Below are 16,349 nucleotides of genomic sequence, written 5' to 3'. Positions count from 1 at the left end.
AATATTATAACATGTCGGGTGAATAGTATAACGTGCCAGTCTTGGTGAAGCTGCAGCCCCAAGGAAAAGCCAAATAAAAAACAATGAAATAAACACATCTGTGACAACAGCAATAAAACAAAATCACTTCCTGCAACCAGCAAACTCAGGGATGGGGAACGAGCCCCAATTCACACACAGCGGCCGGTTTATGAGCCATGACTACCAGGAATTGCCCCCATAAAAGGGGTGATGGGGCCACCTGGGAAATCTCCCGCCCTGTAAACCCAAGATGGGCCTCAGGTTATGGAGCTGCAACAGCACCACAGGAATGCGAAGGAGTACTTAAGGCATGCCAAGATGTGACCACAAGAATACCATGTGACCCAGAGGCCACTTTAGCATGCCTGGAGTACTCTTACAGATGCCAGAAGTGTCATTGATGAAGCTGAGCCCAGAGCAAAGCAAACAATTCTGCAATCCAATTGAGTGAATATTGCCTCATGTCTATAGGTCTTATTCACACAAATACCCAAAAAGGAGTCCCCCCCCCACCGTTATAAAGCCCATGCTTTGGGATGAAATAAGAAATGCTTAGGACAGCTCTACCTTCACTTCCTGTCCTGGAGAAACAACAGGAAATCAGAAAAAATCCTCCAATAGTTGTCACCAAGTCAGTTTTGGCCTTTAATCACATAGAGAAGTAAAGCCTCACAATGGCGAAACCCGTAAATCAACCCAATAGTACCTGAGAGGCGGAGCTATGCAAATTATTTAACTGCCATCCCCTCCACCAATGATGATACAAGTACCATGTGATCATCAATCGGCATGTGTGATGGATGGGGCGTCACTTCCTGTTTAACAATATCAGGTGATCGATTGAATATCAAAGGGGTTTGATGACCAAACCAAAACAATGACCAATCATCAACCAATATTCTGAGCTGCTGATCAATGAAATAGAACGTGATCGGAAATCTCGTGCAGTGGCTGGATTTACAGGACAAAGGTGTATGAAGGATTTCACATCCCATCGTTGAGGGCCCTGTTGAGGGTTTCACCACAAGCGGCCCCTGCGGCCTTGGAGCGCAGCCAGGTCTGTGAAGGTGACGATTTAATCTGCGCTGCTGGTAAACTCGTCCTGTTCATACCGGTGACAACCGGTGACCCCTCCTTTCCAGAGGACACATTATAACAGTCACCGAGAGAGGGGGAGGGCGAGCAGAGGTGCGTGCTGGTATCGGCAACATTCCCAACAAAGGATTAATTCACCACAGTCAGAGTGGGTGAAAGTGTTTTGTACATCGCCAGTGGCAACTGGATTCTTGCTGTCATCTCTCTCAAAGGGAGATTTCAAAAACAAAAAAACAATAGAAATGGTTGTCCCTGATGGGCGAGTAAAGATGAGAGGGCAGCCAAGCTGATCCTCTGGATAGAAACAATTAAGTGGACACTGACCTATTGTCTTCCTGTATGCCCAGCTAAGCTCCACCCACGAGGGGCAAGCACTTATCAAAACGTAACTCTGCTCCCCAATACCTGTCAATGGGCTGCCTCCAATTAAGGTGCAATATGACACTATCAGAGGTTATGGTGGGAGCTGTGTACTGATGACCACCATTGATTTCTCGAAAATGATTGGGTGTTCAAAGGGCCCGAACACCTGCCATGGTCACCACCAGTTAGGGAGCACCCCTTTCCTCTTGGGATTCCCTGGGTGAACAAAGCCTTTAATTATTTCAGAGGCTACTTACCAAGTGTCGATTTGCAATTTCCTGCTAACTAGCACTAACGGCATGCAAAATTGACCCAATTTGAGGCCACTTTAGCATGCCTGCAGTTGCTGTGTGAATGTGATGAGACCAGTCTACCCCCTTTATGCCCCCAATTACACGTCGCTCTGCTTGTTGGCGATTTATTTACAAATTTTGGCGGTTGGCAGGAGCTCCTCCATACCCCCCAGGTCAGGTCACCAGCTGGGGGCAGACAAACAGCCGGCAGAGAAGTGCAGCGTCAGCTCCAGGGTGACCGTCTGTGTCTAATAGGAAGAGGCAGAGCGTGAACACATCATGAATATCGCAGCCCGTCGCGCCAAAAACTTTATTCACGCCTCGGCGGCTCCAAGGGGGTGGGGCATAGGGGGCGGGCACAGATCTAAACGATATTATTTGGTCTTTATAATCCAATGAGGATCAGCAAATGTTGCAAGGGTCAGGAGGTCACCACAAGGTAAATGAAGGGGTTATAGGGTGACACGAGCATTCTGGAAAATCTTTGCGCCCCTCGCATGTGTCACACCTTCTGCAGGAGACTGGCTAAAGAACCAATAGGAGGACGCAGGGCGCAGATAAAACGTGCAGGGGGCAAGCTGGCTGCTGTCCTGGCTGCATGGTGGTGGAGGAGTGGGAGGGTGGTGGTGCTGTCCCTGGCCTGGCAGCCATGGCAGGGTTGGCCCCCGAGACCCGCATGTTTTCCCCCCGTCTGCTCACACGGTTTAGGATGACATCATCTGATTAGATCTAATTATAGAACGCACAAAAAAAAACATTCCTCCGCCTACAGCCTAAAAAAAAAAAACTTCAGAGCAAAAATAATCGCAGCTCCCACAGCTCAGCCGCTTCGTGGGACACGTGGGCTAGCACTCTACATCCTTTTAAAGGGGAAGCACCATCGCCTCACTGTGGCAGCCATGGACATGACATCATTGTGGACGGGACTACCTTCTTTTTATTTTATTTCAATGAATTGTCTACGTGGCCCCACAATTCACCTGCAGCCTCTAATAATGTGAAAGACTCACAATACTCATCATCCCCACACCAGGCGATTTATGCCTAGCCCATAGGTCACATGACTGGGAGGAGATCAGCAATTGGTGAAACAGACAAGTCATGTGATTTGAGAATGCCACAGTGGATTTGTCATTGACAGGTTCTCTTTAAAAGCGAAGCTGGGACCCGCATGCTCAGATTTTTTCTCAGATTAAAGCCTCAGCAGCACGCCAAAACCGCCCTAATACGCCAAATGGCGCGGTGGCAGTAAATCAATGGATTTTGTCTGCGGAGACACGAGCAGGGGAAAAAATAATCCCCCCGACGGATTATCCCACCGACTAATTACCAGTAAATAGCACTTAGATCTACGAGTCCGGGGGATTTCAGGACCTGAGAGGGCAAATCCTCTTATACCGCACTTACCGGAGTGATGCCAGGCAGACAGAGCGCTGTACGGGGCCACGGTATATGTCAGTGCTATCAGGGGCCGCCTTATGAGTGCTACTGGACACCTACAGGATCATTTGTCAGGAAAACTCCAGTTTTAAAATGTCATTCTTGAGTTTCAAAATGAGATGATGTCATCCCTTTGCTGCAGGGAGCTAGAAGCATTTCCTCAGTCTCCAACCAAAACATGCACAAAAAATTTGTTGTCACGACAACAGGAAGAGAGAGTTATCTTTTATTGGGGACACTTGTTTTGGGGACAACAGTTACCATCACTTTGGGGTGATTTATCTTCACTTCCTGTTGTGTTTATGGAACAGGAAGTAGAGGCAAGTGTCTCAATAACCAATTTCCCCTTCCCTGCTCTGTATTGCCTTTACAATGTCCAATGAATTCCTATGTGACAGCCTGGAAATTCCAATGATTGCCAAGCTTGAGGCCTCGGCTTTTTTCAGAGTCAGTAACAACCACACCCCGTAGGAGCTAAGCCCCACCCCTGCTGATCAACAGTCCAATACCAAAGGCAGCAATGTCAAGAAACCATATATGAAATGTATTTATGATACTGCACACTTGTATAGGGTGGTGCTACAGCTTTATTTACCTGCAAGCAGGACACGAACTGGTCACACCCAAAACTGTATTGTAAACAGGGAGCCCTGGGTGTGAGGAGAGCGTGTTAGGGTGTCACCAGCCCTTTAAACGGTGTTATCAGTGCCAGAGCCGGTAAGGGGAACAAAGTCATTGTGGTCCCCTATTGTCACCGACAGGAAGACATGGCTGTCCAGGCATCAGACCAGTCATTGCAGCCAAGCAGGAAGCCCCTCACATCCTGCTGCGTCCCCCCCACTGACTTCCTCCCCAACCTGCAACTGTTTTTATGAGATAGAAGAGGACCTGTCACTCATCAAAACCCCCTCCCTGCCCCAATCTGTTATCAGCTCAGAGACAGAGCAGGAGTGACAATAGGTGCCAGTCACTGAATATACTGCAGAATATTACACCACTGCCCTGTAGGCAGAACATCTCCCCTCTGATAGATACATAATATACATTCTGCAGAATATTCCAGAACATTGTACCCTCCCATCACTCCCCCCGACAGATACATATTGCATATTCTGCAGATTATTCCATCACTGACCCCTCTATAGATCTGCAGAACATTGCACCCTCCCATCCCCCCCCCGACAGATACATATTGTATATTCTGCAGATTATTCCATCACTGACCCCTCTAGAGATCTGTGGTTGGGGTGCTGTGCACCTCGCACTCTCATGATGTCGGGGCCCCTGGTGAGTCTGATGGGTGCAGTGTGTGGGCGATTGATACGTCATGCAGTGACACAGACAGCGGTAGGTGAGCGGTGAGTAATGCGTCTCTCTTGGCTCCCCAGGCTGCAGACTGGCAGGAAATGCCAGAATTATGAGCGCAGGCTGATGCAACGCTCTGTCAATCGGCTGCCCCAAGCTGGACCACCCAACAGCTACCCCTAGTGTCCGATCTCTGCCATGGACGCACTCAGTGACCTGACCGAGCCAGGCTGAGGAATGGGGAGGCAAGGGGGCCCCCGTCAGGCTTTTTTTGCTGTTGTGACCCCTCCGGGGAGATTCATCCACTCTGTTCATCTTGGTGACCACAGAGAAAATCCAAAACTCTTAGAACAGGAAGGAGGGGAAATCTTCCCATGGGGTCACCTGTCCTAATGACAACTACAGACAGATTCCTCTTAAGTTTCATCACTCCCTTCACTTTCTTGTGCTCCGACCAGCAGGACAGGAAGTAAGGATAAATCTACTCATAGGAAAGTGGAGCTATAGTGGGTGTGGCTCTGTAAACTGAGGGGCGGGGCTTATGGAAGTAACAGCGCTTAATGCAGCCTATTGAGTGTGAAGCGGGCAGGGCAGTGACATCATTTCTGCAGAATGCCAGACCTGGACAGCGTTGTCACCACTTTATTCGGCGCAGAAGCAGTGGATGGACAATAAACCCCCCCTCCCCCATGCCTTTGGTTGGGGTTCCCACGAGCCTCCAGCTAATCCTCAGCATCCCAGGCTGGAGCGATCACTCTGAATTACCATCACTGACCCTGACCCCCCGCTGAACTCCGACTCGAGCCAAACCTCCCACTGGTGGTCCTTGTGACTCCGCCATGCTATATAGCGACAACATTCCTGCACCTAGCCCCTCCCCCTTTTTAGCTACCTTATGTTTGCCGCTGGTCATCTTTTTGATGAAGCTGAGGGTTCTCCCAAAGGGCGACTCTTCCTTTATTCGGTTCTCCTTCTCATCCGTCTCCAGGGTGCCAAACTCCCCGCAACTCACTGCGCTCAGCCTGGGGGAAGAGAGGGATGGGGGGTCAGTCCCAGGATGATGAAGAGGAATTCTTAGGTCAATAATTACCCCCCCTTTGCTGCAATGGGTGAAGGCCAGTCACATGACCCTCCGACACCCATCACATGACTCTCTGAGACCCAGTGCAGTATACATGGTGCTGGGGATGCCAAATTGTAAGCAGCCTGAACTCGGCCAATTACAGGAACAGGGGGAAGAGGCACCAGAGATTCACATAGAAATATCACTATAAAGTTTCTTCAGGGGGTGCAGAGAGGGAACACTCACCCATTTGTCATCCGTTGTCCATGAGAGTACAGCGACACATCTGTGGGGAAGACAAATGGAGGAGATTAGACACGGGAAGATCAGAGAGGCTTCACATGCAAGGGAAACCTCCAAGTCCTGGAAAATCCTAAATCTGCTACTGGACCACCTGCTGTGCCCATTATAGGGGCTCCCACCATCCCTGTGATGAGTTCCCGGGTTCTGTACCCCAGCTGTACCCATTACTGGGTCTCCCACTATCCCCCTATGCCCCCCATACCATAATAATAGCCAGGCTATGCCAGCTTTCAGAACTGGGTGTCAATACTCTCTGTGACCGGATTTTAGGACAGGTCCTCTTTAAGCTCCGTTGCATATCTATGGTCTAAGAAGGCGTAATGATGAAGAATTCTGATGCAGGGAACGGAAATGACTGCGGTGACCCCGCATGAGACAACAGGGAGTCACAGCGCAGTCACAGGATGAGGCCAATGCTGTACAACGCAGGCCAGCAGCTCCCTCTGGTGGACACTTGGTGTAAGAACACTCTGAGCTCCAATCTGGGAGAAATCACACAAGATGACCCCAGGGTCAGAAAAGACTTTGCTGTATCCTAATTTTATTCACATGTATGTAAATCGTTAAATTGTATGATACATCACATGATGAGGGGGAGGAGGGGCCAGAAGGCCATGTTATTGGATAACATCAGTGTAAACTCCGGTGATAAAGTGAAATAAAATCTGAACTGCAACCCAGCAGACGCACAGCACCATCTGTCCATCCAGTCCTGAGATTTACACAACTCAGCTCTGTCTGGCAAGGAAGGAGACCTGAATTTTCTCTGCTGTAGTTTATTAACACTTACAGGTCTTTTCCTTCCCCTGGTTGTGATTGGACAGTGAAATTAGGAGGAGCAGACTGATACGCTCACCTCTCTGTCCCTCTGCTCTCTCCTTCTAGGAGCATAGAAGCATTGCAGTACCTGATTGGCTGCTACACAAACCAGCGAGATTTATGCATGTAATGTCCATTGATGGATATTGGATGTGCAAGTTGTTGGTCCGTCATGGGTCTGTGCGCAGTGTTAGGTCTGTGTATTTTTTTAGGACTGTGTGTGCAGTTTTGGGTCTGTGTGCACAGTCTGTGAGTACAGTTGTGGGTCTGTGCTCACAGTCTGTGAGTACAGTTGTGGGTCTGTGCACAGTCTGTGAGTACAGTTGTGGGTCTGTGCTCACAGTCTGTGAGTACAGTTGTGGGTCTGTGTGCAGTTTTAGGTCTGTGAGTAAAGTCCCGGATCTGTGTACCACGCAGCCCTCAGCTTCCATCAGCACTGGGAATCCCCGTCATTCCATACAGGATGAACACACCATCCACACAATGGGGGTGATTTGTGTCCCCAGCAATGACCCCAAATCCTGGTATTCCGCTTTCTACTCTATTTGTGTCATATTAAAGGGGAACCCAGACGAAAGCAAACACACTGCACCAGTCCTAAACCTCCTCCCATCCACAAGGGGACGCTCACTCTAAATATTTGGAAAGCCGATGAGGATTTCTCATTGTCACTGGTGTGATCCCCATCTCCCTGATATCAATCGCACCACCCAACTATTCTGGTGACACCACAGTGCCTTCCTAACATGACAGGGACTTCCTGTGTCACCTCTCTGTTACTTTCTATGCACAGTAAATTAAAGGGAATCGGTCTCTGAACAGTTGGCTTCATTCAGATATACTTCCCCATCTGAAAATATTTCCCGGCCTCATCCTGACACCTGCGGACTCCCCTACACATATGCCATCTCCCAGCTCCTGAGTGTTCATAACAGCACTCATTTGTAAAGAAATGCCAATACACATAATATTCAGAGGGCCTGCAGCAATGCATTGTATGCCATGCAGCGTCTGCACTCACCGTCGGGGTAGCAGTGGTCGATCCCGGTCATGGAGACCGATTTGGAGAGGGAGTTGTACAGGTAGTTCTGGGAGGACAGGTAGGCGCGCAGCCTCTTGGCTTGTTCCTATAGGAAATGAGAGAAGAGAGGTCAGGCACAGGGAGTGACCCTGGGTATAGATTCTGGGGCCCTGGAGGTAAGGGGGCCCCAACCTATCAACAGACAAGTGTTCCTACCTCTTGCGTCACCTCCAGATCTTCCCCCCGCATCAGCAGCAGGTTCTCCAGCTCGTCATTGCTGCAGGTGATGGGGGTGCGGCGGGGGTCCCGGGGATAACCCATGGCCTCATCTATCTCCTCAGGGTCTAGGCCTTTCAGGCTGAGGCTGCAATAGAAGCAGTTATGGCGCTGTGAGCACGGGGTCGCTTTTGTTTGTTTTCCGCTCTCTGAAGGACTCAAACCACCAGCTTCCTCTGCAGTTAAAACCTGCGGGGGGGGGGCATATATCACCCCAGCCATTTACCGCTCCCACTCCTGACATGAGCCAGGTGGGGGGTTTCAGAGTTCACCTACCACTCCGTGGACTGAGCTCGTCCTGCAGCAGGGCCCTCACACCGGGAGAAGAAGCAGCCTGCTTCCATCTCGCCTGCACTGGTTTGCAGAAGTTAGACGGAAAAAACCCTTGCTACTCAGAAACAGATCTGTGTGGCCCCCTAGTGTTCATTTGGGTGAATTACATTCTGTAAGGTTTATATTTGCCTTATAACTGGCTATCTGGGAAGGATTCTTTCCAGTAAGAGCCTCTGCGGGATATTGTATTGCTGCTTGTGTCCCCATTGGTGAAATTCACACTCACTTCCTGCGAGGGCCAGCAAGGGAGAAACCTCAAAGCCCTGTCTGGAACAGGAAGGGACTGTTCTGGGTCAATGATATATATTTCAAGGACTGAGTGCCCTTCGTTGGGAGGATTCATGACTTAGAATCATAAAAAAAGAGACTGAAATCACAAACAGGAGCCTTATAAAAAGCCTGCTGAATCAGAAAGCTGAGTGGACTTGACTAGATGATGTAAACATGCTATAAATTTACATGAAACATTCACATATTGACGACATTCACATATTTCATTCCAAGGGACTTTTTGCTGTGAAACTCATGACTGTGCAGAACAAAAGCTGACCAATGCTACCACCTAGTGGACGTTCTATGTCACTGCACAGTATACACCAAACACCTGACAACAAAAATAATCCAAAAATGTTACTGATGAGTTCCTTATAAACATCAGAATGGCCCCAAAGCCCCCTGGGCCTGCCTCTTCATACCTCAGCTCATCGTAATTAGACTCCTCCTCCTGCATCCTCTTTCCTGGCTCCCAGCTGTGTCTGCGAAAGGAGTCAAGGATGTGGGCGGAGCTCCGCGTGGGGCAGTAGCGGCGCAGTGGAACACCCAGGAAGCGGTCCTGCTCCTCGTCCTTTAGATCTCCTTCAGTGGGGATGGCCGGCTCCACAGCGGACATACAGCGCTGCTTGTGGCCCCGCATGGCAAAGGACCCAGCGTCAGCCACTGCAGCGAACACCTCGGTGTTATTCATTATCGTGGATTCGCTGTAAAACTCCACGCCCTGTGGACAGAGGAAACGCAAAATCACAAAATTTATCTTCAGCATTGCATACCTGTAATGTACACTATCATTCTGCAGCAGCTGGAAGACGTAGAAAGGTTTCCCTGGTATGTGGTCATGTGACGGAAGAGCACCTACCTATGGTACGATCCAAAAGTACCTCCCCCGAGGAACTACGATACAGTCTGCTATCCACGGAACAAATCCACCTCACACCAACACCCCATCACCACCGCTCCACTGCCTGCAGATACAGAAAACATGTATTATTAGTCCATGCGTATGCATCCATAGAGCCCTGACATATACCGCAGTGCTGTACAGAGAACACTGTGCCAAGTCCATCAGTCTCTGTACAGAGGAGCTGACACTCTAATGTCCCCCCACAGTCACACACTATTAATATACATTTATATAGCTCTGACATATACCATAATGCTGTACAGAGAACACTGAGCCAGTCCCATCAATCTCTGTACAGAGGAGCTGACAATCTAATGCCCCCCCCCCTCCACACACACACACACTCACACACATTGACATAGCGCTGACATATACCGTTGACTGGTTTGCTTTTCCTGGAGGTCAGGGAAGGTTAGGGGGTAATTTAGGGGGCCCCAGAATTACAGTGAGGGCCCTGTGATGAGGAGCATTTGTGTTCCACATGGATGAGCCATAATTAAAGCGGCTTTTTTGGGGCAGTTTGGGGGGGTATAATGATTGCAGTGCAGCAGACAGACCCCCCTGCGTGTCACCCAGCCATGCATGGAGTCCCAGTAACCCAATGCTAGGTGACGTCAGCCTCTCCTGCCACAAAGACCCAACCAGCCGAGCATGACACAACAGAATGGAGCACAATAAGGCCTGGTGAGTCACGGGGCCCGGGGCCACTCCTGCTCATTAACCTCTGTGTAACATTAACCTGACATGGATCCAGCACAGGGCGGCAGGTGAGATGTACAGACCGAGGGCGGCAACTCGAATGCCGGGAGATAGTAAAACATGGCACCTGGAAGAACGGGACACTGGGGGCCCCAGTACAACAATATGCAGACACATAGGGGCCCCAGAAAAACAATACCACATCGCGAGCCCCAGAAAAACAGTATGCTGACACGTGGGGGCCCTAGAACAACAATATAGTGAAATACAGGGTCTTGAACAGTAACAGTTGGGGCCCGAGATAAGCAAAACACCAACACCTAGGGGCCCCAGACTAACAGTACGATAACAGATAGGGGGCCCCGAGCAACAACTAGGGCCCCAGTATAGCAAAACTGACACTAGGGGTCCCAGATCAACAAAATATCAATACATAGGGGGCCCAGATCAACAATACCCTTAGAGTGTGGGGGCCCTAAACAGTGACAATCCAACGCCCCAGATTAGCATTACATGGAAACTAAGGGCCCTAGAACAGCAACAATCGGGGACCACAAATTGTGGGGGGGGACATCAACAATTAGGTCCCAGAACAGCAACACAATGATACTTAGATGCCCAAGAACATTGACAATCAGGGGTCCTAAAAAAGCAATAAACCAACACTTAGGGGCCCGAGAACAACAGTACACTGACACATAGTGGGCCCCAGACCCAATACACCAAGACTTAGGGGTACGAGATCAACTAATAAGGGGCCCAAAACATCAAGAATTAGAGGCTCCAGAGCAGCAATACCCCAACACTTAAGAGCCCCAGAACATGAACACTGGGGTCCCCAGAATAGTAACCTGGCAACACTTAAGGGCCACAGAACATCAACAATTGGGGACCCCAGAACAGCAGTATGCTGACATTTAGGGGTCCCAGACTAGCGATATGAAAACATTGAACGGTCCTGCAACAGCAAACTGACAACACTTGGTGGCCCCAGAAAAATGACCCCCTGACCAATTAAGGGCTCCACAACATGTGAACCACCAACCACTCGGGGACCTCAGAACAGCAGCACACCCCCATACAACACCGGGGGGACCCCAACACTGAAATATCAATATGCAGGGCTCCTGGAACAGAGACTACCAACATACAGAGGACCCTGAAACCGGGACCTAGCAATACCTGGGGGCCCAAACCATGGCACACCGACCCTCAGGGGCCCTAGAAAAAAATCAGTCACCTGGGTACAAGCTGAGAATATTGAATAGAATGTAAAACTTTATTGCTGGCTGTGGTCTGAAGTTGCATTCACTGACAAAGCAACCTTCTTCTCACGCTACAGTGTGGGTGGGCCAAGGGGTGGGGCTAAGATAAGAGGGGGCGGGGCTGGAACCTGGGAACACACTGCCCAGATTGAGTGCTATTGCAGGGCAATCAGTACAATAGTATGAGATAACACTTGCCCCATGATCAGGGTGGCCTTGGTCTAGTTGCCTCTCCCAATATACAGAGAGTGCAGGTCACGCTCCGGTTGTCCTCTCACCCCCCATAGACATATTTTTTAGTCTATATAACCAGATGCATTACGATCCCAGCCTGTAAACTGTGTCCCCAGGAGGAAGGGGCAGGAAATTCTTCAGCTCCTACATCACCCTCTATTGAAGCTGCTGACTGAAAGGCTGAGATCAGACCCAGCAGGAGATTCATTATAATCGGACACTTAACCTGAGGATTACCAGAGTATGGAAATAGGGTTCTACCCTCATCGTATAATGGTGTTTAGGGAATTAAATGGGGTTTTACTCTCCTCGTGTGATCAGATAACGAAATGGGGTTCTACGTCCGTAGTGTGATGTCCAATCAGAGAACAGAATGGGGTTCTACCTTCCTTGTGTAATCATAAATGGGGTCAATCAATGAAATGGGGTTCTACCCTCCTCATGTGATCAGAGGATGGAATGGGGTTCTACCCTCCTCGTGTGATATCCGATCAGGGTACGAAATGAGGTTCTACCCCCGTGGTGTGATGTCCAATCAGAGAACAGAATGGGGTTCTACCTTCCTTGTGTAATCATAAATGGGGTCAATCAATGAAATAGGGTTCTACCCTCCTCGTGTGATCCAGGAATGGAGTTCTACCCTCCTCGTGTGATGTCCAATCAGAGTACAGAATGGGGTTCTACCCTCCTCGTGTGATCCAGGAATGGGGTTCTACCCTCCTCCTGTTATCAGAGAACGTAATGGGGTTCTATCCTCCTCGTGTGATGTCCAATCAGAGTACAGAATGGGGTTCTACCTGCCTCGTGTGATGTCCAATCAGAGTACAGAATGGGGTTCTACCCTCCTCGTGTGATGTCCAATCAGAGTACAGAATGGGGTTCTACCTGCCTCGTGTGATCAGAGTACAGAAGTACGGAGTACAGGTGCATTTTCTGCAGAATATACAATATGTATCTGTCAGGGGGGGATGGGAGGTGCAATGTTCTGCAGATCTCTAGGGGGTCAGTGGGGGAATAATCTGCAGAATATACAATATGTATCTGTCAGGGGGCAGATGGAAGGGAGAAATGTTCTGCAGAATCTATATGTATCTGCAGGGGAGGGGCATTACTGTCCTGCAGATTTGGGATGGAGTCAGGTAGGTTGCAGTACACCTGGATCTCTCTCACAGGTGCGGTTATTACTGATCCCTTGGGGGTCACACCTGTGTACAGGTATGTCAGTAATTTCAGCTACCAGGGTCACACTGGGAAGATGTCCATGGACTTCCTGCTTTAATGACCCAACAGAAAATAGGGAGGAAACTTCCCTAACGTGTCCCCCCATGGTAAGATTCCCCTGTTCTGGTGACAGCAATTTGGATTTTCAGTACCGGTGACAACAGACTTCAGGACAAATGGTAAATCTTCCCTGAGGGGGCACAGAGAGCTCCAACCCCCCATGGAATGATAACGGTTTGATGAGGAGCAATTATATCGAATATAGAATTTAAACAGCATTGTGATTGGTTTATAGTTTCACCCTTTGGTGCACTTACCTCAAATCCCGTTATAACCCCGCCACCACCTACACCTCTCCTCCAGGAACCCCCCATGTTGCCCAGTGCAGCTCTATCCTGTGATGTGTCCCTTCCTCCTGACCAGGCCTGCACCGATCACCTGGAAGCCTGTAACTAGCCAGACCCCTCCCACACCTGGCACAAGGTGCCTTCTAATTGGCTAAACCATTAGAACACCACGCCCATTTAGAGGTATAACAGGATACAATGCTTCTGTTTGAACAAGGTGATAATGTATCAGCCATGCATGCAGGCAGAGAGGTGCAGGATGAATGGCATTTAAAGGGGCAGCAGACCGCATGCCAGGCAGAAATATTGAATTATTATTCTCCGGAATTAGATGAGAACCCCACAAAGACGATAAAGGAAAATTATTGCCCCATTATGCCACCTGCAGCACGGCAAGGGTCATAAGAAGGAATAGCACCATATCGCACAATGCAAGTGAATCAAATTATTACAATTAAAGTGAATCCACCCACAGAGCTGCCAAGATATCTGATGGGGAATAAACATGTCAGCAAAACCAACTGCCAGGCTGGGGGGAGATAGTACAGCCAGTATATCAGTCTGTATACTGCAGGGGGCCAGTACGTCAGTACAAGGTAGCTGTCAACCTGGGTGATCCAGCAATCCTGGAATCCCATTTCTGGGGATGCCTTTCGGCCGTTCTGGAGACGATACAATCATGAGAGAACCTGGGTGATCCAGCAATCCTGGAAATTCCATTCCCGGGGACGTCTTTTGGCTGTTCTGGAGGAGATACAATCATGGGAGAACCTGGGTGATCCAGCAATCTCAGGGATGGAATTCAGAAGGGGTCAGCACTGCACACAATGGGCAGATAGTTCTGTATGAGGAAGCGTTATCTCCTGTTATCAGAGTTGTTTCCTCTATGACAAAGGCTGGATGAGGCCTGCAGACCTCGCAGAAGGGTCTCTCCGCTTCTGTTGCCCCGGCTCGGGGTATCCAGGAAGACAGCTGTGTTTGTATACATTGATTTCCCAGGTTATCTCTGGAGGGGGGGGACATCGGTCTGTGGGAACCTCCAGCTTTTCCACAATGTAATTGTTATTCCCAGACGGAGAGAAATCCTCCGAATATCCCTCCCGGCAGGAAATATCGGCATAGGTGGGACGCAGGTGACCTAAGAGGGCGCTCTAACGGAAACTATGATGTAATTACAAAAAGCCGGGGAGGCTAAAAATATCCATCGGCTACAAGGATGGAACAATCCAACATGGCCGCCATCCTGTACAATGGGAAACCAATGGATTGGCCAGTTCTCGTTCATGTGACTAGGGCAGCTTTTATTGGCCTTTCCTGAGCAAATTACAAATTGTGGACGAACCCCTAGCGCTCCCTAGAGGGAGCTTAGGGAGCTTTGTAACAGTTGAGAACCTGTGGGGGACGGAACTGTGCAGCCATTGCATGCAGTAGAGGGGGTCGCGCAGTTTGCATGACATTTTAATCCCAGTAAGTGCACTCCAATCACATGCCGGCTCTAATTACCCCTCTGGCTGCCCCCACCAGTCACCTCTCACCAACCCACCTGACACCTGCATTACTATCACCTGAAGAAACTGCTGCAGATAATGCCGATTCCAATCAGGATGACAAATCCAAATTCCTGGGTTTGGCATCCTGTAGGGGGAGCCAATCAGAGTCGTGCTGCAAGGAAGAGAGTGAGCAGAGTATCTACCTATCAATTTATTGCGGTTTTTCTAATAGCCAATCACAGGCTGGGCGAGGAGCTGACCAAGCTGCATTGCCTAAAAAAGTGTGATCAGCATCTCAGGATCTGGCTGGACCGAAATACAAACTCGTTTCAGTGATCCCGTCACACTTCATCAGGAACGGCAGACGAAGGGAATGATAAGAATGTAAAATAAAATGGCCATTCATTGGATTTGCTTTCAAGAATAAAGAAGTTTAAAAATCGTCAGCTCCTTGGCGTAGAATATCCTTTTTAGATAATGCCCCCCTCCCCCCAGGAACAGTGCTTCATCTTAGCGTGACGTTACGGATTGCTGGTCGCACGGCGGCTTGTGCCATGTCAATATAAGTTTACAGTGTGGAGAAGATTCACCCGGGGCCATACACCCAGCTTTGATCACACCCCGCCCTGGATAATTGGCCGTGTCTTTCACCGGAGAAGGATAATAGAGAATAACAGGACTTCCTCAGGTTTATGAGCGGCTGGAAATGAAGGCTTTGTCCCCCCCCCCTCTAATATTGACTCAGCGTTGACTCCTTGCCATAGGCAGGGACAATGTGAAAGTAAATTCACTCTGGGAGTGGATGAGGTTTAGTTTTCTGCATCTCATAAACTTCTCTTTGTATCCACTTCCTGTCTATATGCACATTCCCATGGCAAGTGTTTGGTGACATTTGTTGGCATGGCCACCAGGGGCGCTTGCGAGCTAGTAACAATACAGGAGTATTAACATTTGTAACCAGGCCGCACTGATCCGCCACAACTACCCCCAATAGGTGACCATAGATAAGGCGCTACATGTTGTCAGAACAGGAAGTAAGGGGGAGATCTTCTCTATGGGGACACAGAGAGGGTGTAGAGTCCATGCCCCCCACCTCCCCCCCCCCATCTCTTATTTCCAAAATGCCTGAGAATAATTAGAAGCTGTGGTTTGTTTTTTATGGCTCAGAAGAAGCAGGAACAATAACGAGTCTATCATTGTGTCTGAGAAAAAGTGAAATCATGGCCAACCCAGCGGAGTCACCTTCAACCTTTGTTTGTAAAAGAATTAGAAATGGTAGAGTCCGGCTTGCTGAATTACTTCTATCTCCAAATGATCAGGGCAATCCATTACATTGTATGGTGGGGGTGACTTGTGACCTGCGACATGTGAGCACCCACAAAAATGGCTGCACCAGTATTCAGCCCGTTAGCGTTTGCTTGGAGGTGGCCATATTGAAAAAAGAACGGGGAATAATAGAGATCCGCAGATCAACAGAATGGATGCAGGAAGATCCTGGCACTGCGGGACCCCAGGTACAGTTTCCCCTAAAGCAAGGAGAACAGAACAGTGGTGACAACACAAAGTCTAACACCAAATATGGGG

The 16,349-nt window shown here is 49.2% G+C and overlaps 1 protein-coding gene across 1 annotated transcript in view; it reads right to left on the bottom strand.

Annotated features, from left to right (window-relative positions):
* The window catches only part of ARHGEF2 (Rho/Rac guanine nucleotide exchange factor 2), a gene marked incomplete in the record, with an annotated part of 45,081 nt that overhangs the window by 24,247 nt on the left and 4,485 nt on the right, over positions 1–16,349 (bottom strand). Inside the window, 6 exon segments of the mRNA XM_072428663.1 lie at positions 5,410–5,539; positions 5,827–5,866; positions 7,724–7,829; positions 7,940–8,087; positions 9,028–9,326; positions 9,465–9,570. Of these exon segments, the coding sequence (XP_072284764.1) occupies positions 5,410–5,539; positions 5,827–5,866; positions 7,724–7,829; positions 7,940–8,087; positions 9,028–9,296 (693 nt within the window).

This window comes from Pyxicephalus adspersus, chromosome 12 (genome assembly GCF_032062135.1).
Source record: "Pyxicephalus adspersus chromosome 12, UCB_Pads_2.0, whole genome shotgun sequence".
NCBI lineage: Eukaryota > Metazoa > Chordata > Amphibia > Anura > Pyxicephalidae > Pyxicephalus > Pyxicephalus adspersus.
Note: the sequence above shows the minus strand (reverse complement) of the source record. Positions and strands in the feature narration are given on the sequence as shown.